General features: G+C 43.0%; 1 protein-coding gene across 2 annotated transcripts in view; it reads right to left on the minus strand.

The window, feature by feature from the left end:
* Positions 1-9,473, minus strand: part of LOC310774488 (transcription factor COE3-like) — a gene marked incomplete at both ends in the record, with an annotated part of 80,577 nt that extends 71,104 nt beyond the window's left edge. For both annotated transcript variants that reach the window (XM_083634568.1, XM_083634567.1), the window contains 4 exons: positions 2,549-2,604; positions 4,182-4,245; positions 5,045-5,201; positions 9,352-9,473. In XM_083634568.1, coding sequence (XP_083490694.1) covers positions 2,549-2,604; positions 4,182-4,245; positions 5,045-5,201; positions 9,352-9,473 — 399 coding nt within the window. The remainder of the gene's footprint in view (positions 1-2,548; positions 2,605-4,181; positions 4,246-5,044; positions 5,202-9,351) is intronic.
* Positions 9,474-23,895: the final 14,422 nt, after the last annotated feature.

Raw genomic sequence — 23,895 nt, forward strand, 5'->3', positions numbered from 1 at the left:
CTGATCGTCAGACGGTTCATTACAAAGAGCTCTCTCTCTCTCTCTCTGCTGCACCAAATGGATAAAAGCCTTTTCAGAAATAGTGGATGAAAGAGAAACAACGCCTAACGGGCACGTTCAGCTAATTTAATTACTCGTTAGAGTTAAATGCTTGAACTGCCATTGATTTCCATAATGTGACACTGTCCTCATACGCCATCAGAGGGTGGTATACTTGGGGTGTCTGGGTAGTCCATCGGTAGATTTCCTGCCTAGTGCTACATGAGGGTCGCAGGTTCAAGTCCCCGTGTTACCTTCGGCTTGGTCAGAACTCCATACAGGCACAATTGGCCGTGTCTGTGGGTGGGATGCCGGTGGGGTATGAGTTCTGGTCACTGCACTAGCGCCTCCTCTGGTTGGTCGGGGCGCCTGTTCGAGTGGTGAGGGGAACTGTGGGGAATAGCGTGATCCTCTTACGCGCTACGTCCTGCCGGTGAAACTCGCTGTTAGGTGTAAAGAAGCGGCAGGTCACTGCACATGTATCGGAGGAAGCATGTGCTATTCTACAACTCTCCCCAGATCGGCAGAGGGCGAGGAGCAGTGACCAGGACAGCAGGGGGAATTGGTCAAGTATAATTGGGGAGAAAATGGGAAGGGGGGCTAAAAGAAGAAGAAAAAAATATACTTTATTTATTATTATTATTATTATTATTATTATTATTTGTTATTATTATTATTATTATTATTATTATTATTATTATTATTATTATTATTTATATTATTATATAAAAGTACAATTATACCCAACCGTATAATGGGTTGATCTGAACTGAGACACCGCTCTCAGTCTCCTCTTTTTTCCGGCGCTCCACTCGTTTATCAGCGCCGCTGTTAACAGATGGCTCCACTCCACTTCTCCCTCGCTCTGTCACTCTCTCTGTCTCTCTATCGCTCTCTCTCCCTGACCGCAGTGACTTAACAGCGTCTGATTTATTATCTGTGGTGTCGCACGCCCGAGAGAGAGGGGGGGGGGGAGAGAGAGAGGAGATCTATAACCGTTGTGTTAAGCGCTGTTGACTCTACTCATACAAGGGTAGGAATCAAACGTGCGTGCGTGCGTCCACGTGTGTGTGTGCACATGTGTGTGTGCGTGTGCGAGTGTGTGTGTGTGTTGAAACAGCTAACAGTGTAAAGACAAGCACCAGATACAGAGATAGTACGATATAGTAAATATAGATTATGGATATGGATTATGGAATGCGTTACTTCCTTCTCTCCTACTGTAGTCCAAGTCCACAAAAATAGGCTTTGGTTTTTGAGAAACCCCTAACCGAGTTAAAACAAAACACAAAAGTGTTTTTTCATATCCCATATATCTCCCATTAATTAAATGGATTGTTCAGTACTTTTATTTTGTTGCAAATGTATTTTATTTTATTTTAATTCTTTATAACTACCTCAATCCCTGAAAAAGAGCCAATTGAGGCCGGTCAATGTGCTGATATGAACCAGGTGTCTGCCCTAAATCACTAAAGAGTCACAATGTAATTTACCTAAACAAATATTGAAATATAGTCCTGTAAACATAGCTTTAGTTTAGGCAGAAATTGTACTTTTGTGGTGATAGTAAGTCCTTTATCTTTCATAAACTCAGAAAGAGCAGAGATATCTTTCTTGAGGGTGCAAGGGCTACATAATGCTGCCTAGCTTTTCAAGAGAAGCTCTGATCCTGTTCACATTCTGTATTGGCCCATTTCCACCGCTGGTATCAACGCGGCCCCGCCCAGCTCGTCTCGCTTTTTTGTCTCATTCCACCGATCAAAAACGTGGACAGCCCGGGTTGAGTCGGGGTTGAGTCGTGCTAGTTTTGGTCCCTGCTTTGTTGAGGTTCCAGCGCTGTGAACCCGGGTTCATACGGTGACGTGAAAACACTGTAGACGACTGATTGGTCAGGCAGAATCGTGTTTACTCTATCTACTGACTGTCAATGCTGCATACCAGTTTAGTGGGGCTTACCTTCTCTTCTGTTATGTTATTTCCATCAGTCTTTTGTGTTGCTGCCTTCTGCTCTGGTGAAATAAAATCGATCTCCTTACTCAGCTTTAACATGGCGGTGGTTTTCAATTGTTTTGAGAGAGAAAAAGTCCACTCCTCAGGAAGCCCTTGTAGTTGTGTGCAGCGTTGGCTCCGCTAGGTCGCAGGCGGGGGTTTAGTGAAGCCGCGGTCTTGCCTGGTGAGAGGCCGCCGGGATAGAGGCTTCACTTCTCCCTGTAGCGCAACCCCCGTCCCTCGCGCAGTGCATGCATGTGAGTTTGACTAACAATAAAGTGATATCCATTCTCCTGGCCGATTCGCACATTTTCCCATGTACACTGTAGGTCATTTAGAGGCACCAGTATTTCATAAACAGTTTAAAAGTTCTGTGTATGGATTTAATTTTAACCCACACACACACACACACACACACACACACACACACACACACACACACACACACACACACACACACACACACACACACACACACACACACACACACACACAAATAATAGAGAAAGTAGAATCAGACCTGTTTGGTCATGGAGTCTATGAGCCGCACATACAGGTCCTGCTCTGTCCGCACGCCTAAACAACAACAACAACAACATGTTATTATTATTATTATTAACACATGACAAATGAATCGATCACTGCATATTGATCAATGTCCTCGCTACCAGAGGGACAGGAGGTGACCGTGCACTTCCACCAGTAGCCTGTAGACGTTTATTGATCAATGTAGACCTATTTTGATCACTGTAGACCTATTTTGATCAATGTAACTCTATATTGATCACTGTAGACCTTTATTGATCACTGTAGGCCTATATTGATCACTGTAGATGTATATTGATCACTGTAGATCTATATTGATCACTGTAGATGTATATTGATCACTGTAGACCTATTTTGATCACTGTATATGTATATTGATCACTGTATGCCTATATTGATCACTGTAGATCTATATTGATCACTGTAGATCTATATTGATCACTGTAGATCTATATTGATCACTGTATACCTTTATTGATCACTGTAGACCTTTATTGATCACTGTAGACCTATGTTTATCACAGTAGACCTATATTGATGACTGTGTAGACATATATTGATCACTGTAGGCCTACATTGATCACTGTAGACCTAGATTAATGACTGTAGGCCTATTGTTCTCACTGTAGACCTACAAGTATATTGATCACTGTAGAGCAGGGATACTCAACTTGCTTTGCCAGGGGGCCACTTTTGTGAAATGATAGAAGGCCAGGGGCCAGTTAATAAACAAACAATATACATTTTTCTGTAGTGGATTGTAGGTTTTTGGGGTGTCACCCGGAGTTTAGTCTGACAATGTTGTGCACACCGGATAGTTAGTTAGGTTAAGTTAGTTAGGTTAAGTAGATACATAAGTGCCTGGGTAGCGAGCAGACAGCGGTATTTGACAATTTAACTGGAGCTCAGTCAAACTTTATTTCATGTTAGTTTTTATTGTGAATTAGATTCTAATTCACAATGAAAACTAACGTGAAATTATTACTGGTTATTAGAAAATGGTCTGGGGGCCACTCTGCACCCTGTGGCGGGCCGCATCTGGCCCCCGGGCCGCAAGTTCAGTATCACTGCTGTAGACCATGAGGCTGAAACACAGAAGTTGAATGGTTTCTGTCATTTATTTATGTTTTATTTTATTTGTTGTGTTTTCTAAATTAATATAATCGTTATAAGTAAATAGTGTCTGTGTTCACACTACAACTGTAACTGTAACAACATCCAAAATGACAACTATAACTATATTCTTGGTTCCATCTCAAATGCATTTTTTTTCATCATAATTATCGTTCGTAAGTGTGAATTTTCCTTAACATACTAAATATAACTGTATTGACTAATATAACTATGTTGTGTAATAATTCCCTTCCTTAATTTACAGCTGTGTGTGTGTGTGTGTGTGTGTGTGTGTGTGCGTGCGCGTATGTGTGTGTGTGTGTGTGTGTGTGCGTGTATGTGTGTATGTGTGTGTGTGTGTGTGTGCGTGTATGCGTGTGTGTGTGTGTGTGTGTGTGTGTGTGTGTGTGTGTGTGCGTGTGTGTGTGTGTGTGTGTGTGTGTGTGTGTGTGTGTGTGTGTGTGTGTGTGTGTGCGTGTGTGTTTGTGACTTACCATTACTGTACAGCAGCTGCAGTTTATAGTGAATGCCGTTGTTTGTCTTCTCACTGTTCGGCTCCTGGAAGAGAAAACATCTTCGTGTTCTTATTAGTCCAAACCCCGCCGGGGACGTGCACGCAAGAGTCCCCCCTTTACCAGATTGAATGATAAAAGAAAAGTAGTAAAAGTAGTTGGGACATAATGACCAGATATTTGTTTGTAATTTTTGTATCAATATTTGTTTCATCTGTGTTACAATTTACTCGTGAACTAATCTCTCGAGACAGACTTTCGACTTGCATCGAAAATCTGATGGCAGGCTCCATGAAAAGCTGTGGAACAGTGCTCGCAGGGTGCAGGCTTGCATGCAAAATGGAGTGAACGTGACCGGTGTGTATTCAAAACATACCATTTTCAGCATGTAGCAAGTTGCTACTTCCTACTAGCAATGAGCTAGAGTTGTTATTGTTGGTTCATAGCGACGGAAGCATTTGAGAGCGACATGCAGGGAGGGGAAAGGAAATCCATAAAATGTATGGATGGACGGAATTTGAATGTCATGGGTCCCTAGATTTTTGTGACGTCAAAATCGGGTCACGAGCCAAAAAAGGTTGGGAACCCCTGCCATAAATGGGCAGAGCCGGTCGGTTGGAGCCAATGGCAGAGCTCGCAGGGAGCGGAAAGGGATTTTCTTCCGCTGCCGGCGGAGCCCCTTGAGTTCCTGTTACACCACATTGAAACGAGGCTGCCCCCAGAGGTTAGAGAAAAAAATATACTTTTCTTTTTACCCGATGGGTTCCCAGATTGCTCATGAACTAAAATGACGTCAACGGATACTTTATCATCACCATTTCTATGGACAAAATTAGAGCCATTACCTTCTCCTTTTCCACGAAGTCAACGTAAGCCGTGCGTTCGATCTCCACGGGCTGGCCCTGCCGGTCGTACAGCGCCAGCACAAAGTGGAAGAAGTTGGACTTCCGTAGATTAGAGGGAGGCTGCTTCTCATAGTGAGCCCGAGCTAAACCCACCCCACTGCAGACAGACAGGCAGAGAGAAAAACAGGTTAGAAGATTCCTTTATTGTCATTGTAGACCAACGAAAATGTATCCTATGCCTTTAATCCATCAGATACACTATGAGCAGTGGACAGCCACAGTACAGCGCCCGGGGACCAACTCCAGCTCTTCTTTGCCAGTGCCTTGCTCAGGGGCAGTGCCAGGAGTATTAACCCTAACATGTATGTCTTTGACAGGGTAACACACAATACATGTATTTGATTGTGGGAGGAAACACGCAAACATGGGAAGAACATCTGACATCTAACACGAGCACATCGGGGTTCGAACCCAGGACCTTCTTGCTGTGAGGCAACAGTGCTAACCACTAAGCCACCGTGCCATCCAACGCACACACCGCTGCAGACAGACAGGCAGAGAGACAGACTGCCTGAGGTGGAAATTAATTTATGGCCAATTCTTTTAACAGGAGGATTATCACAACAAAACTGCCGTCTGTTAAATATGAAAGTTTAAAAAAAACGGTCTGTCTGTCATGTCCATCTGTCTGCATGTGTGCATGTATGCGTGCATGTGTGTGTGTGTGTGTGTGTGTGTGTGTGTGTGTGTGTGTGTGTGTGTGTGCGTGTGTGAGCGTGTGTGTCTGTGTGTGTGTGTGTGACTGTCTGACTAGTTTTTCTAGAAACGGAGAATAGTTTCTGACTGAAGAAATAGAAGAGAAAGCCTTAAAGGGACAGCTCACCCTAAAATCCAAAATACATATCTTTTCTCTCACCTGTAGTGCTATTTATCCATCTATATCGTTTTGTGTTAGTTGCCTGAGTTTTGGAGATATCGACCGCAGAGCTTCTGCCTTCTCTCCAATACAATGGAACTGGATGGCACTCGGCTTGTGGTGCTCAAAGTGCCAAAGAAATACATTTGAAAAACTCAACAGCAATGTCTCTTTCCAGAAATCATGACCCCATTACTCAAGATAATGCACAGACCTTGTTATGAGCAGTTTCATGGAGGAACTATTTTCTTTTGACCAAACTACACCCGCTAGCTGCTAGCTAGTTCCTACATGAGACTGAGAAGAAAATAGTTCCTACATCGTTATAAATCCTGACAATGAATCAGAACTCAAACGACACAATGCTTAAACTAATGGAAATACTCTATGTTGATAAATACAGATATAGTAAATAGACTTAACATGAAACAAACTGTACCTAGGCAGGTTTACTAACAATATTAACTATGAATGCATGATATTGGATTTTTTGCCAATATCCGATATGCAGATATTTTCCAATTCTTGCCGATACCGATACAGTATATGCCCACATTCCCTCCGCTAATTTCAGAGAACGTCAAGTCTCTCCTGTAGTGGAATCAACACATTAGTATGCCTCCTCTTATCATGATGGCCCACTGGCAGGTGCAGAGAAATACAACGCTTTTCAAAATGTACACCTTCACTGGGCAAAATTAGAAAAATACCAGATACTCCAACTTAGCTTATGTAAAACATGCCATATTTTTTTATTTATCTCACATTTTCTTTGAAATAAAACTGGAAGGTTCATCCTACATTGGGTATAATTAAAGCGTCATTTTAAAGGCAGAAATGTTTGTTTCGGGCCGATGCCGATATTTCATTTTAAAGCCTTTATCGAGCGATACCGACGACCTGGCGATATCATCCTGCATCCCTAATATGGAGGTTATTAAATGTTAATAATCCAGAAAACTGCCGACTTGTGAGACTGAAGCAAAAGCACTTCTTACTGCTACCATTCATAATGTTAAAAAGAAAACCATCTGCCTGTGTGAAGATTTAAATCTATAAGAGTGTGCCGGTCAGCTGTCCCCCCCCGACACAGACTCTTCACCCCCCCATTACATTAACCTAACAACCATTACATGAACCTTGGAATGATAAAAGAAAAAGTCTGCAGGACTCCAGTCTACAGAGGCAAGTGACACAGGAGATGTCAAAGCTTAAACGCATGGTGTTTGCTGATGTGGCTGGCGGGTAGAAATCGGAAGGTCTCGCACCACGTAGACTGAAATTTGGACGAGTATTTCTTTTCTCGGAACCTGTTTCATCCACTTTCAGTGTCAAAGCGAGCAGAGCCCGTTGACTGTATACATGCGGTCTTCACCCGGGAGCTGGTGCTGGGTTGCCAGGTACCACGACACATCCTACAGTTTGGACATATTACAGAAACTTTGAAACGGCCATTTAAGTTGTTGTGTCTCTATGAAATTGGGAGATTAGCGGGAGAAATTACCAATCGGGAGCACAGCGGGAGAAAGGATTAAAGATAGGGAGACTCCCGCGTGTTGGCAGGTGGGAGTTCTACTTCCCTGTCACCGCTTCTCTCCGCTGCTCCTAACTGGGACTGCGCTGGGTGCATTCTACTGTGACTATCCTCATACTACGTAACCATGTCAACAAATCCAAACTATCCCTTTGCACATTTTCAGGTCTATTATCTTTGCACATTGCACATATCTTACACCTCATACTGTGAACATTTGCACATTCCATGGTTCGTATTTTGCACATTGCTGCACAAACTGCTCAGCTCTTTCATGTAAACAATACAGGCTTTTTTGCACATTATATATTTTGCATATTGTTTGCTTAATGCTTATTGTAAATATTTATATGTAGCTTTCTTGACATGCAGTACTTGCTCTTCACTTTTACTTATTATTTGTTGGAAGGCACCAAAATACCAAATTAAATTCCCTGTATTTAAACTTACTTGGCAATGAAGACAGTTCTAATTCTGATTCATAAATTCATGTTGATAGTGGTGTGTGTGTGCGCGTGTGTGTTTGTGTGCGTGTGTGTGTGTGTGTGTGTGTGTGTGTGCGTGCGTGCGTGCGCGTCCGACATTTAAATTAACACTTAATATTAATCATGTTCATATTAATAAATGTTTCAGTCCATCTGACTGATGATGGCATCACTGACACTTCCTCTTAATAATAATATGAATATTGATCAATGATAATCACAAAAATATGTTTTCTCTGATCACTTTGTTTCAGACTGAAGGAAACATTTTATGGATCATGTTAACAAATGTTTTAATCAATTGATCCGAGTGGGAAAAGATCCAAGGTGAGAACACAAATGAATGACAAATGCATCTAATTGATATTAACAATAAACAAATGGATCTGCTGTTTGTGTCAAAGAAGCTTTGATCCCAGCAGAGGGAAATCTGATCATGAAAGCAGACACCTTTAACACTGACTCCTAATCAGAACCTTCATGAACCTTATTATTAACGTTAATGCTAATAATATTAACAATGCTGTTAACGTGAATAATGTTCTTGTTTGGGATTTCACTTTCTGCACGCAGAAAACTCTTCAGTCCTTTCTGTCTCTATAAACATTTAACCCATCAAAATATTATTTCTAATCATTACACCCACATAACGTGACATTCAGGACAGCAATATGAGATCAACTCAATTGTGTTTAAAAAATAAAATAATAAAGAAATTAAAAAAAATTAAATTAAATAATAAAAAGTGGGACAGAGGCTTTTAATTCCAACTCATTTTCTTTTGATACAGTATGCTGTACTTTTGATCAGCTTCACTGCAACAACACAAACACTTTGTAACAATAATGTTAAGAAGAAATAACAATAATAGTAATAGTAGTAATAATAATAATAATAATAAATAAAGGACATCATTTTGCTTTGATCTGCAGGTTTGTGTTTTCTGTCTGAAAGTGCACGTTAATAAATCATAATAAGTAAAGTTATTCTTCTCTGAGCTGTGGTTTGGACCAACCTTTCAAAGCAGCAGACACCTTTTCATGACAATATTAAGAAACAAACGTCCTAATGGAGAAAATGATTTTCCTCTGACTGAAGCGTTGACCCATTGTGATAAATACACTGCAAAAAAATTCAGTCTGATATCCAGCCTTTAAATCAGATTTTTCTTAAAACTCTGCCAGTGATCCCGAGGCAGAGCACTGACATAATCTCGCCCATTGGCAGATTTTCTCACTTATTTGAAGAAAATAGTGATTTTAGAACTCAATAAGAGACTTGTTAAGATGGAGATGTTTTGCAGTGGTGGACTCTTGCTATTAAAGATCATATATCGTATTAAAGGTCAGAGTAATATGTGAGTGTGTGTCACCTCTGAGCGGCTGTGTTAGCGTCGACCACGCCAGATGAGTGCATCCAGGAGCGCACGGACAGCGGCTCCTCCTTAAGACTCGCCACAGCCCCGCGGGGCAAAGAGTCCTGGATCCCAAACATCACACACAAACACACACGAACGCACGCGTGCACACACGCACACACACACACACACACACACACACACACACGCACACACACCCAGGGAACAGAGGATCGGTAGAAGGAGAGTGATGCCTCTATGGGAAGGACCCACGCAGCTTCTGGACCCCCGACATCAAAACAGTCCGTGTCCCAGGGTTCGAGTCCAAGGGGTCTGACTTTCGAGTCCGAGGGGTCCGAGTTCGAGTCTGAACGGTCCAAGTTCGAAGTCCAAGGGGTCAAAGTTTGAATCCGGTGGGTCAGAGTTAGAATCTGAGGGGTCAGATTTCAAGTCCGAGGGGTCAGAGTTCAAGGCCGAGGGGTCCGAGTTCGAAGTCCCAGGGGCCAGAGTTCAAATCCGAGGGGTCAGAGTTCGAGTCCAAGGGGTCAGAGTTCGAATCCGAGGGGGCAAAGTTCGAGTCCGAGGAGTTTGAGTCCAGCCGGGAGCGAAGAGGAAGAGAAGAAAAATCAACACAGTGGAAGAAAGCGTGGCTCTGGCAGAGAGAAGTTTTCAGCCGAGGAACAATTTTAGAAATGTTCTTCTTTCACATTTTCTCCTTTGTTTCAGAGAGTTTTTGTGGATTTTTGTCAGAGCGGCTCGGGCCGCACAGATGCATGATGGGCCACCCCCGGAGGTAAAAATTTAAAATAAAATGAAAATAAAAATTAAACATACAGAAAAATGAAATCCTCTGAGGACGAGCAAGACGAGGAAAAGCGGGATGAAGCGGCGGTCAGTCCGGACGGAGAATCAAGCGGTCGGGTCGTTTTCCCCAAAGAGAGAGAGAGAGAGAGAGACAGAGAGAGAGAGAGAGAGAGGGAGGAAAGATGAGAGCGAGCAGCCCTGTGGCCCCACAGGACTGGCCGCCAAAACCCAAAAACCCCACGGGTCTTCCTCACACCCGCTGACATCACAAAAGGGGTGGGGCCTCGAGCTGTCACTGTGTGTGTGTGTGTGTGTGTGCGTGCGCGCACGTGTTTGCGTGTGTGTGCGTGCGTGTGTGTGTGTGAGAGAGTTGGAGGCGGTTATGTGCTCACACCAACCAACCACCAAGCGCTGAGTGAGAGAGAGAGAGAGAGAGAGAGAGCCCTCCTCTCTCTCTGAGTGAGAGAGAGAGAGAGAGCCCTCCTCTCTCTCTCTCTGTGTGTGTGTGTGTGTGTGTGTGTGTGTGTGTGTGTGTGTGTGTGTGTGTGTGTGTGTGTGTGTGTGTGTGTGTGTGTGTGTGTGTGTGTGTGTGTGTGTGTGTGTGTGTGTGTGTGTGTGTGTGCGAGAGAGAGCCCTTGGTCGGCCGGTGCGAGCGCACACCCTCCTCTCTCCGTCTCCCTCTCTCCTCTCTCTGTCTCTCTCTCAAATTTCAATTTCAATTTAATTGGCTTCATTGGCATGACGTTGTGGATCACACAACAATAGAATATAAACATTTAACAATAAAATGAAATTAATAATCAAATTGAATGAAAGAAAAAGTCCCTTACATTGAAATATGCACTGCTTTGTGACATGCAGTCACATATTGTCCTGACAGGTCTACTGAGGTGCTGTCTTCTCTCAGAAGGGTTTGAGTTAGTCTGTCTGAAGTCTGGTACTCTCTGTTTGAATTTGAGGGAGACATCTTCTCAAATTTCTTTGTAAAACTTTCTCTTTTAACTCCTGTGCACAAGGCATACAAATTATTATTGATGTTTTTAGCCATTTCCTCTTATGGTGACCAGTTTCAATTGCAAATGTATGGTCTGTAAGACAGACAGACAGACAGACAGACAGACAGTTAGACAAGCAGGCAGGCAGACAGACAGACAGACAGACAGACAGACAGACAGACAGGCAGTTAGACAAGCAGGCAGGCAGGCAGACAGACAGACAGACAGACAGACAGACAGACAGACAGACAGACAGACAGACAGGCAGGGGAGAGTCGGCCTCTGAGGCACTGAGGGGAGGACCGACTCCGGACTGAAACCAGAAAAGCAACCAGGGAAGGAGAACAACGAGGACAGGAGAGGAGAGCAGAGGAGAGGAGAGCAGAGAGGAGAGGAGAGCAGAGGAGAGACTTGCATATTAAAACTATGTAAAAATAGAAAATGAAATTGGGAGAAGAGGAGAAAAGAACAGGAGAAAATGAAGAAGAGAAGAGAAGAGAAGAGAAGAGAAGAGAAGAGAAGAGAAGAGAAGAGAAGAGAAGAGAAGAGAAGAGAGCAGCTCATATGACAGTGAGTACCATCTCAAAACGTTAATAACAATAATTTTTTTGCTGGGATAAGTAGAGAAATGAGTATACACACGTACATCTCTTTTCCAGGTACGGAGTCAAAATAGTTACGTGATGAAATTCAGGAAGATCTGCGACACTGTTAGCAGCTCCCAATATGTTTTCTTTCATTCCACATTCAAAATGACGTTTGGCTCTTCGTCAGGTCGGGTGTGCAAACCTGACCTGACGAAGACACGGATCGAAACGCTGTCATTTTTCATTTGGAATAAAACAATAAATATGGGGAGCTACTAACAGTGTCTTACTTAGCGTCTCAACGTCATTTTGAAACTAAACGTCTGTTCACTTGAAAACACAGCCGCCTTTCCAATGTGAATCTGACAACACTATGCAAAGAAAGACACACTCATCCACATCCACACCTTCCACTCCACATGCACTCAACCGCTCTGTTCTGGCTCCTCTGGGTTCTGGTTGTGGTCTGGGTCTGGTTCCTCAGTGTGTCTTGTTACATAGAGGAGGGAGACAGAGGCACTCACCCTGGGTAATGTTTGGGTTCGGCTTGCAAATAACAAAAACTAGGCTTATGGTTAAAATAGACTTTGGAAACACTGGGAATCAAACTGTGTTCTCCAGTGTCTAAGGCAAGTGTTTAGAATAGGCCACAATTATGATTGTTATTGTTGTTGTTATTATTGTCATTATTAACATCATTAACATTTTTGCGCTGTGTAGCAACGTTCTATGGCAGTTTCCTGTGAGCCTGAGCTGAGCTGTGACATCAGTCAGATTGTTGATGGAGCGTCTGATCGCTGTGATCAATCTGATGGATCTGATCAATCTGATGGTTGTGATCAATCTGATCAAGGGTCAGATCTGATCAATATGAGCTGTGTTAAAGGATCATTTCATTTAACTGTAAGTGACCTGTCTGTCTGTGAAGGGGGCGGGGGGGGGTGACGCTTTCAGGACAAATCCACTTAAAACGACCCACAGAGAGAGGGGGAGGGAGAAAGAGAGGGAGGGAGAGAGAGCGGGAGGATGGAGAGAGAGAGGGAGGGAGAGAGAGGGGGGAGGGAGACGGAGAGAGAGAGAGAGAGAGAGGGCGGGGGGCTGACATCCCATCACGGACACAGCAATCCTCTTCTTCCTACATGGAGATTTTTCTTTTCTTTCTTTCACAACAAATTCAGTTCATTATTATTATTAATATAATTATTGTTATTAGCACATTATTATGAGCATTATTATTATTAGGGCTGTTATTAGCACATTATTACGACCATTGTTATTATAATTAGTGGAGGAGGGGACGGTGAGCGAGCACGTGATCCTGAGTCTCTCTACATTTAAACAACCGTCATTAACAGCAGTTATGTTTTCTAGATGTTTTCATTCAGTCACACAGGCTGATGTGAACGGAGTTATAAACCATGTTTGAAATAGAATACATTTGGTGAATATGAGAATTATATATAGACTGACACTGTATAATTATTATTACCTTAATATCAGTCCCATCGGTCCGGACATGAATTTAACTTTTTCACTTTTCATTTAAATCTCTGTGGGATTTTCTCTGTTTTAAAGAGAAAATTGGCTTTGATCTGCTATCTTAAACATCATTCAAATCAGATTGCCATCTGTTTGAATGAGCCAGCAGTCAGAGTGTCTGAAATATGAAAACGTGTTGAAATTATTATTAAACAAGCGAGAATTTGCAATAGCTTCTAGAGCTGCTGGTCCCAAGCTAAGAAACATATTTCCAGGATGTTTCCAAGATGTTTAAATCTCGCTTAAAACTAAACTGTTTTGTGTAAATATCCAAACTGAGAGAAACAAATACGACATAATCGACATAATCATAATACTATGTATCATATTCAGCAGCTCTATCAATATATAATGTGTTCTGCCGGGAAAAACACTTTAACACATTAAATATGATTTAAATGTTACAGTTTAATTCATTCACTTCAGTCAAATCTGTGTGAGATTTACCGCTGGAAAAAAATCAATATCACTGCACATGCTGAAGTAATTGTAGTAATAATAATAATAATAATAATAATAATAATAATAATAATAATATTATTATTATTATTATTATTGTATTTTTATAGTGACAATAATAACAATAATAATAGTATTAATCAAATGTATTGTGTTTTCTTTGCAGGTTATTGTCCGCTGGTCTTCCAGACGTGCTGCCAGCGAGAACACAGCCAACTGTGCTGTGTGTGTGTGTGTGTGTGTGTGTGTGTCTGTGTGTGTGTGTGTGTGTGTGTGTGTGTGTGTGTGTGTGTGTGTGTGTGTGTGTGTGTGTGCGTGCGTGTGTGTGTGTGAGAGAGAGAGAAGCCGTCCTCCTTATTGTGTGTGAAGTGTTTCCTTTTGTGTGAATTTTACGGGGGCGCGAGCTGTCGATGATTCCGCTCACACACACACACACACACACACACACACACACACACACACACACACACACACGCTCACTCACACACATAGACACACACACATTTGCATTTAAATAGCGACATCACGGCGTACGCGGCACACACTGGTGGGTTTCCCAGATGTCATGGCAAAGTCAGATGGGCCAGCTGTCACACACACGCACGCGCACGCACGCACACACACACACACACACGCAGACACACACACCCACACACACACACACGTCGCACACACACGCACATAGTTGACTCGCTAAAAAGCGTTCAGTCAGTCAGTTTAAACTAAGCAGCGTTTGTCCTCGCTGTAACGGGACAACACACACGCGCGCGTGTGTGTAACCTAAATCGTTTGTAATTTACATCACGTGTAACCTGAATAATCTGTAATTTACATCATTTGTAACCTAAATCATCTGTAATCTGCAATGTAAATCATCTCTATCTCCATCTCATTATGTACTAGTTTCTGTCTGTATTGGTGTGTGTGGGGAAATGAGATCATCAGACAGTAACAGGCAATGTATGTGTTACGTATGCGTTGCGGATCCGGCAAAACTGACGGATCGACTCTCGCCCATGTTAATAGATGGGCGATACATGCGGGACGGAAAAACTACGCACCTGTTCTATTTTTGTCGGATCCCGCATACGTCTGACAGATTACACAAGTGTGGGTCTGTTCGTAGCCGTACCACATCTGTTCCGGAGGCGGTGTACATTAGCCCTAAGAGACAAACACAATCTTAATCTGAATGGACTGAACCCAGAGCGTGTTCAGTGTGGATCTGAATGGACTGAATCCAGAGCGTGTTCAGTGCAAAGGTGTTGAAATCTTACAGGTCTATCAACAAATCATAACTTTAATTAACTGCTGCTAAGATGCAGTGACATCACAGCAGACAGACAGACAGACGACAGACAGACAGACAGATGACAGACAGACGACAGACAGACAGACAGACAGACAGACAGTTAACCTGTTAAATGGATTTAACTGGACAGTTTATTATGGGATGCATTGTTTTATCATGCTTAACTCAATTTTATTTTGCATTATATTCTACTCGATTGTGATTTATTCCATTTTATTTGACTTGTTTTATTCTAGTCTACATGACAGTGTTTTATTGGATCCTGGGTTACTCCATTCTTCTCTATTGTTTGATTGCATTGTAACTAAAGTGACATGTTGGAGGCACAACAGACACGCTTCTACTGCAGCTCCAATGTGGGAATCAAACAGAGAATTAAAATAGAATCATAAAACGAAATAAAATGAAATAAAGTGGTTGACCTCCACACGTGCGCTCACACACACACACGCTCTCTCTCTCTCTCACACACACACACACACACACACACACACACACACACACACGCTCGCTCTCGCTCTCTCTCTCTCACACACACACACACACACACACACACACACACACACACACACACACACACACACGCTCGCTCTCGCTCTCTCTCTCTCACACACACACACACACACACACACACAGACAGATATTAAAATGTGAAAATGGCAAAATGTATAAATATAAATGTGGGGAGAGGAGAGCGGGAGTCAGGAGGAGGAGGTGTGTGTGTGTGTGTGTGTGTGTGTGTGTGTGTGTGTGTAGAGCAGGGAATTCCGCGCTCCCAGCTCGGGGAATTCCCCGCTTCCCAATGGTGAATCTGCAGGGCGGGCGAACAGCGACACCAAGAGGAGAGAGAGACAGAGAGGGAGAGGGAGAGAATGAGAGAGAGAGGGAGCGAAAGAGAGTAAGAGAGATACATACAGACAGAAAGACAGCCAGATGAAGGCATTAAAAGAAAATATTCTAAATCGAATGACAAAATAAACTGCAGTGTTCTCACTGAAGTATATTTAGCTTGAATGAATTGTGTTTCTTATTTTATTAGGGGATCGCGTCGTGTTACTACGGCTGGCGCGCAAGTGGGGTAAAACTGCCCATATATCTCATTGGGCTGACTCACCAAAGGACGGTGCTGCGGCTCTAAACTACAGGTCTGAGGATATAGAGCAGGTACATAGACGTCTGTTCAGATGTGCGTTTACTGCGGGGGTTAAATGCCCGATCGTGTCTGCCTGGGCTGGGCTAGCAGCTAAATACTAACTTTGCTGAATGGAAACGGGAGGATTTACCCCACCCTGACCACGCCCCCAGCCAGCTAACCCAGCATCTATGACGAGACATCGCCTCAACCTATATGCTGTGAGCCTGTTAGAATTCAAAATCCTTTCCAACACTTAACTAACCTGTACTCCACTACTGTACTCCACTGTCCTGTACTGTACTCTACCCCAGCTAAGTGTAGTGTGAAAAGCCCTTAAGAGACTCACTTAACCCCAGCTAAGTATATGTGAAAAGCCCTTAAGAAGAGACTCACTTAACCCCAGCTAAGTGTATGTGAAAAGCCCTTAAGAAGAGACTCACTTAACCCTGGCTAAGTGTATGTGAAAAGCCCTTAAGAGACTCACTTAACCCCAGCTAAGTGTAGTGAAAAGCCCTTAAGAGACTCACTTAACCCCGGCTAAGTGTAGTGAAAAGCCCTTAAGAGACTCACTTAACCCTGGCTAAGTGTAGTGAAAAGCCCTTAAGAGACTCACTTAACCCTGGCTAAGTGTAGTGAAAAGCCCTTAAGAGACTCACTTAACCCTGGCTAAGTGTAGTGAAAAGCCCTTAAGAGACTCACTTAACCCTGGCTAAGTGTAGTGAAAAGCCCTTAAGAGACTCACTTAACCCTGGCTAAGTGTAGTGAAAAGCCCTTAAGAGACTCACTTAACCCTGGCTAAGTGTAGTGAAAAGCCCTTAAGAGACTCACTTAACCCTGGCTAAGTGTAGTGAAAAGCCCTTTTAAGTAGCATGGGGGTAAATGCTGTGTACCTTTTATTGGTTCAAAAGTTGCAGTTGTCTCTCCAGAGGCAGTTTTGGCTTCTTCCCCTTCATGTTGAATTGTGCCATAGTTGTTGAAGAGCCTGAAGAAACGGACATTGTAGAATTTAGAAATGACGTGTGTATTAGGGATGTCCCGATACCAATACTGGTATCGGGACATCCCTAGTGTGTATGCATGAATCTACTAACCTTGCCAGACAGCAGGATTCATGTGAGATCATGAGGTCATGATCACATGACAAATCCATCTGGCCACGCTCCAATCTATTGGTTTGAATCTGAACCACCAGGGGTTCACACCAATCAGCGTCCTGTGTGGTAGCTACTCGTACGGGCGGGCGTACCGATAATCAACCCACTTTGTATCATGAATAATCTCGGTAATATAAGCACATGGCCAGTGTTTACCTTCTCTCTCTGTTTTCTCTGCCTGCAGAAACTCCACCCCCGCCAGCTGCAAGTCATTAAAGGGATACTCCACTTTTTCGGGAGTTTAGCTCATTTGCCACATCCCCCCACATAACCAAGATACACCATGCCTTTACCGGCACTGTCCGCTCAGTTTACAGTGAGCTACAGTCGCGAAGTTAGTTAGTATCGCCATAGAATGGAGGGTAATGGTACAGCTGCTAAAAATCCGCCAAAACACACATCTCACGGCACCAAAATACATGTTGTGCTTCGAATACTCATCACACGATGAAATATTAATCCAAAATGCACATAATCTGTCTTTTTGGAAGGAAAAGAGGTCGGCGGCCATGTTTGGAAAGTAGTGCCAGCTACCTCTTTTCCTTCCAAAAAGATGGATTATGTATTTTTTTTATTGACCATTCATTCATCAAAAAGTAAATTATGTGCAAAATAAAATATAAATAATTTTAAAATAATAAATTGAATGTGTCCCATCCTAAAGCTAGTAGTATCAAAATACCAAATGCACAACAAAACATAATTTGGCGATTACTCCATCAAGACCCTTGTCCTCCCGTGCTGTCTCCAGACATCTAGAACTAAACCAACAGACGAGTGTCAAGTAGTCATGTGAAAATACTCATATAGTCTGGAGAATGTCTCAATGATGTGTCAATGTCTTCAGTCAAGTCTTATGTCATGTCTTTAGCATGTCCACACAGCGTGTGTGGGGTAGTAACAGGTTCCTGGACAAGCGGGAATGGGGTAAGGCACACATGTGAACATCATATTTGCTCCCGGTATCCATGGTTGGTGGTTGGTGGATGGTCATATGTGAACCCATCTCGGGGTCTTACCGCTCAGGTAGACCGTCTTAAGGGCAGCTCCTCTCCACCCGCCAACTCTGTGACCGGTTCAACATTGGCTCTGGGCTCATCTGTACTCCTACCAGCCCCGGTATCATCTTCGTGCAGCGGTTCCGGAGTTTCCACCAATGAGGTCACATCAGCCACTGTTGGTACTGATTCTGGCATCACGACAGGTTCATGTTGTTGGTGGCTGGTGCCTGGACTCAAGGGCTGATATTCTGGTCCCACAGCTCTAAGCTGACTGTTTGGCTCAGGTTGAGGTGGTCACCGTGGTTGGAGGCTGACTGCTCTTTGATGTTTTTTTTTTGTTTTGTTTTTTTTACAATATATCTAGTGAGACAAAATAATAAGACAATTGACATAACTTAAATAAAGAAAAGAAAAGAAAAAAGTGCATGAGACGACATGGAAACACAGGGTTCCACAACTTTTCACATATCAATTTCATCCCTAGTATGAACATCTCTGAATTGTGTAGTAACAGCTGTGCTATAACATAAATAAGAGAGAAGGGGGGGAATCTTGTATGTACAGTATACAGGCCTATGTATACGGTACTAGCATACATACACCTACTGTATGTAGGCTACATACTGTACAGTGTACAGTATGGATGGGATGTAGGGGTGTGTGTAGGGCTGGGTATTGGCAAGGACCTCACGATACGATACGTATCACGATACATGGGTCACCATACGATTGTATCACGATACATTGCGATACAATACATATTGCGATATATTGCAATACTGTACATAATTTACAGAAAATTTAAAAATGGAGCTAAAAATACAACACGCTGTGTACCACCCAGGTAGTGTAATAATATGTACATCACTTTATATTGACAACTTAGGGGCCATTCAGACCAAAAGCGTTTTTGGAGCTGCCAGCGTCTTTCTGCAATTCATTCTCTATGTAAGGACGCGCTAAACGTGCTCCTCTTTTAATGAACGCACCTGGCGTTTCAGCGCTGGTGGCGTCTGTTGTTTTTGGAGGAGTGCTGTGGGCGTTTTTAAGCTGAAAAAAATTTAACATTTGAGGAAAAGCGCGCTGCTCGTGTTTTCCACTCCTCCTACCTTCTCTCCCAAGGTATTCTCGACCTCCGCTGTTGCCAGAATTGGCAATAATCTGGCTTTCGTGTTGACAGTGGACAACATCAACCAGACAAAACCAGCTGGCTACCGTCCGTGTGGTCGTTGTGTTCTGATCTGTACTGCACGCGACTACAGGGGAAAACAAACGGAGCGCAAAGAAAACGCTCCGTGCGCTGTGTTTTGTGCACAATGGAAGCGCTCTCAACATGATTTTCATAGCGTTCTGACTGAAAAAAGCGCTTTTGGTGTGAATGTCCCCTTAGTGGACAAATTTAGTCAAAACTACTGAGTGTTGAGTGTCTTACTGAATGCACTGAAATAAAAAGTATTGTTATTGTGTCACTGAACACACGGATGTGCAAAAAAATCGATGTGGCGATATATCACGATATTTTTCGGAAATATCGATACAGTATTGCGGAAAAAAGTATTGCGATATATTGCCGCATCGATTTTATTGCACAGCCCTACACCCCTACATCCCATCCAGACATACACTGTAGGCTGACCCTTTATATAAATTATATGCACTTTCCAAGAAATTATCAGGGCCCTAACTCCCCGATCCGTTTCAACTTCACAAATGTTCAGAAATTGTGCGAACCCTACAAAAAATGAAAACAAAACAGATGTCTCCTCCTGTTCTCCTTTCATACACAGGTAAGTGTCCGAGGCTGTATGAATATCCCTCCCCCTCCTCAGCAGAGTCAGTAGCCGCTTTCACACCGGCCTTGAAAGCCGTAAAAAATGCACGGAAAATGAGATCTGCGCCTCCGATGTGAAAGCTGTGAAAGCGGGTTGGTGGGTAATTGTGTTACGCCTTTCGTTCCGCCAGTGGACCTAGTCACAGCACCAGATTATCCTCCAACCCGCCTCCACCTGAAAGCGTAGGTGCGGCAAGCCGGAACGGTGCGAATGGTCAGCTCATTCATTAAAAAAAATACAGGGGACTCATGCAGCAAGAAAGGCATATGTGAAAGTAAAAAAAGGCGGCCAGGAGGAATGCTCCGTGCCTAGTAAGTAGGTTAGGCTTTATGCTCAAACGATTTTGACATTAGTAGGTAAAATTAACGGATATAATAATAAGCTTCAGAGGACTATTAGCTGTCTGTGGCGAGTTGGTCTGAGGATATTCCCTCTGGAAACCAGCGCCAGAAATGCAATCTGTCTAGCTAGCCACTTGTGCATTCCCTTACAAAAACTACTAACGTTATAGTAGTCATGTGCATTTATAGCCTATACTATTCCCTCAACGAACATTATGCAGACTGCAGCTGTTTGATATGCAGGCATCGTCTTTCAGAACGGACGCTAATTAGGCTACTTCATGGGAATAATTTGCTTTACAAAAAATTGGAACCAAAAGATAAGAATTAGCCTTGTACCTAATAGGCTACATGATGGTGCATCTGTGATCCATAAAGTCGATCAGATGAATATTGAAAGCCTTGTTACCATGCTGCATGTGGACAACACTTTCGTGTTTTATCAGTTTGATCCTTAACGACCGCAGCTGCATGTTGTTGGCTGGCGTATATCGGGGGTGTTTGGTTGTTGAATGAATTTGTTCATCATACAGTAGCCTAGGCTACACTAACCTATGAAAATATTAATTTGGGCTAGGAGGAGCTGGGTGGAAATGCCTCCGCTCCCCTTTCAATCCAGGAGTGGTGGCTGTCACCTGAAAGCACACCCCAAGACGGGAATGTGGCGGTGCTGCTTGGCTGTGTGTGAAAGCAATTTCTGTGGCGAGGCTGCCGGCTTTGCGGGCCTTCTGAACTGCAATTTTTCGCGATCTGTGTGTGAAAGCGGCTAGTGGAATCCTGCCCGGCTGTGTCTCTGTTCCTCTGTCTTTGTGCTTTCTTGTAGGCCTACATGACCATAGATAAAGACGGTCATGTAGGCCTACAAAAGAAAGCATAAACAATTGTCTATTGCCTCTAGAATATTCGAGAGAAATTAAATTAACACTAATTTGTATTTATTTATTTATTTATTTATATTAGGCTATATTAAAAAATCCCATTGGTCAAATGTAAACAGTAGTGGCTAAACTGAAAGTATGGGTTGGATTGCTTTTGGGGTTTTCTTCACAAAAGTGGAGAAGGAGGCAGAAGCAGGACTAGCACTGCAGCAGGTGCTCCTGCAGAACTGGAGGTGGTGTTGAACTCATCAGAATCAGGAACCTTCAGGTAGGCTACAATTTCAGAGAATAAAGTGAAACATGTAGGCTATTATGCTTATTGCTTTCACATTCATGTGCTTTATGGGATTATCAGTAGGACTGCACAATAGAGTTTAAAGTGGAGATGAAGCAGTTTGATTTTTTGTATTTGCTTTATACTTGCAGTTATCTAGGCAATGTTGAATTCTATTAGTGAACAAAGGTAATGTTTCGCCGGCCGGCATGTGTGTCCACGTGTGTTGGCCTGGCCTGCATGGTATCTAATGCCCGGCCTGAATTATGGTCCCAGTCCGCCCCTATGGTCTGCTTACTGAGTTGATGACGTCAGCAGCTTGCGACGCATTGACGTTAGCCATGTGAGGAATGTAAACAAACATAAATGACTTGGGAAAACAAGTAATATGAACTTACAGTTTGATGTCCGGGCTGCACACACGTTCTTTCCCTGTAATGTCCTGGGTTGCACCATCTCTGTTGTTGGTGTAAATAGCGACTCCCCCTGCCATATTTCATTTCCTTTCATCATGCCGCACAACTCCTCTCGCACAAACTGCTGCTAAATTCTGGATAGAAAGTGTGTGTTGCAGAGTTTTGAATGTGTGTTCTGTGCTGTCCATAGCATCACACAGCACGGTATGCATACTTTAATGCCAGTTATGTAAACAAATCGTAAAACGTGCATCAGAAACTTTTCCTCTCTTCCCTCTGCCTGCCTCAGAGCTCAGACCAGCTGACAGACACACCCCCTGCCTATAGATTACCGTAAAGTACTGAGAATTCAGGCTGAGTGCAACAGAAAAACATACATGGCTCCTACGTTGTTCTACATTACCCACCCGCATTTAGTTCATTTTACCCGCGTCCCGACCCGGTAATTTACAGAAGCGTATTTGTTTACCCGTTGCACAAGCTTTTTGCGGGTTTACCCCATAGACTGTAAGGTTTACCCGCGGGTATCCACACGACCCGGTGCAGGACTCTGTCACAATGCTGCTGATAATGGAGTTGTGTCCCCCTCTAGTGGTCACATGTGCTCATTGTGGTCTGCATGTCGCTGACCGTGGTTCTGAACCTCTGATGAGTGAGTCTGCCTGTGTGTATGAACCAAGATTATTATAGTTAACAAACAAAAACACTACACTGTGTCCTTGCAAAAATATCTATATGAAATCTTACAGAAAAATGTCTTTAATTGTACTCATTGTCACTTTGGTCAAATTTGTTAACACAACAAGCATGAGGAGGCATTGGTGATTGGTTGTGTTCTGTGACAAAGTGTTGTGTTTGTATCTTCTTGGAGAAAGAAGTAGAAGCGTACACATCAGCTCATCAGGTCAGGTGCAGGGAAATGGACGATAAACTTAGAAAATATAGCCTAATATAAATAAATAAAGCCCCCGCTCAGTGTAGTGACGTTTCGACCAAAGGTCTTCATCAGAATGAACGAGGAACTAAGAGGAGCACTCACCTAGGCCTACATCAGAACCTCCCCCCCCCCATATACATCAGAACTCAACACCGATTGGTGGAGAGAGAAAACAAGGCAGGTGAATACAGTTGTGCCAAGTGTGTAACAAAGTGTGTGTGTGTGTGTGTGTGTGTGTGTGTGTGTGTGTGTGTGTGTGTGTGCGTGTGTGTGTGTGTGTGTGTGTGTGTGTGTGTGTGTGTGTGTGTGTGTGTATATATTACAAGAATACAGTATATAAAAGAATGTTATTGACTTTAAAAATCCATAGCCTACAGTAAATTAGGACCCCAGCTGTTTCAAACACAGCGGCCTCGCATAGACAGAAATGCCGCCATCTCTCCACAGACAGAGATGCTGCGATCTCTCATATACAGACAGACGTGCACCGAGTATCGCTGCTGTATCTCCTTGGCTCATTTTTGGCAGTTTGTAAGTAAAAAATAAAATAAAATTACTGTAGTTTTAAACATTTTTTCCATTGTTCTCAGGTGGGACAAGGCCCAAAATGATCACTGTAAGTGGAGTATTGATCACTATAAGTGAACTATTTAAACAGTGTATAGGAATGATTCAGGTCCAAGCTTTTTGATCAATATAAGTGACTGATCACTGTAAGTAACATTTAAAACGTCTTGAATACAGAATCTATAGCTGTTAACGGTTTTACTTGTTGTTGTTGTTGTTGTTGGTGGCGGTACTTTATATTAGTTTTGCACTATATTATCAACTGAGTTGCAGGCTGCCAACACTAGAAACACTGGACTTTTATTCTGAAAGGAAAAGGAACAGTCAA

Source organism: Poromitra crassiceps (genome assembly GCF_964638095.1).
Source record: "Poromitra crassiceps genome assembly, chromosome: 4".
In the NCBI taxonomy this organism is placed as follows: Eukaryota; Metazoa; Chordata; class Actinopteri; order Beryciformes; family Melamphaidae; genus Poromitra; species Poromitra crassiceps.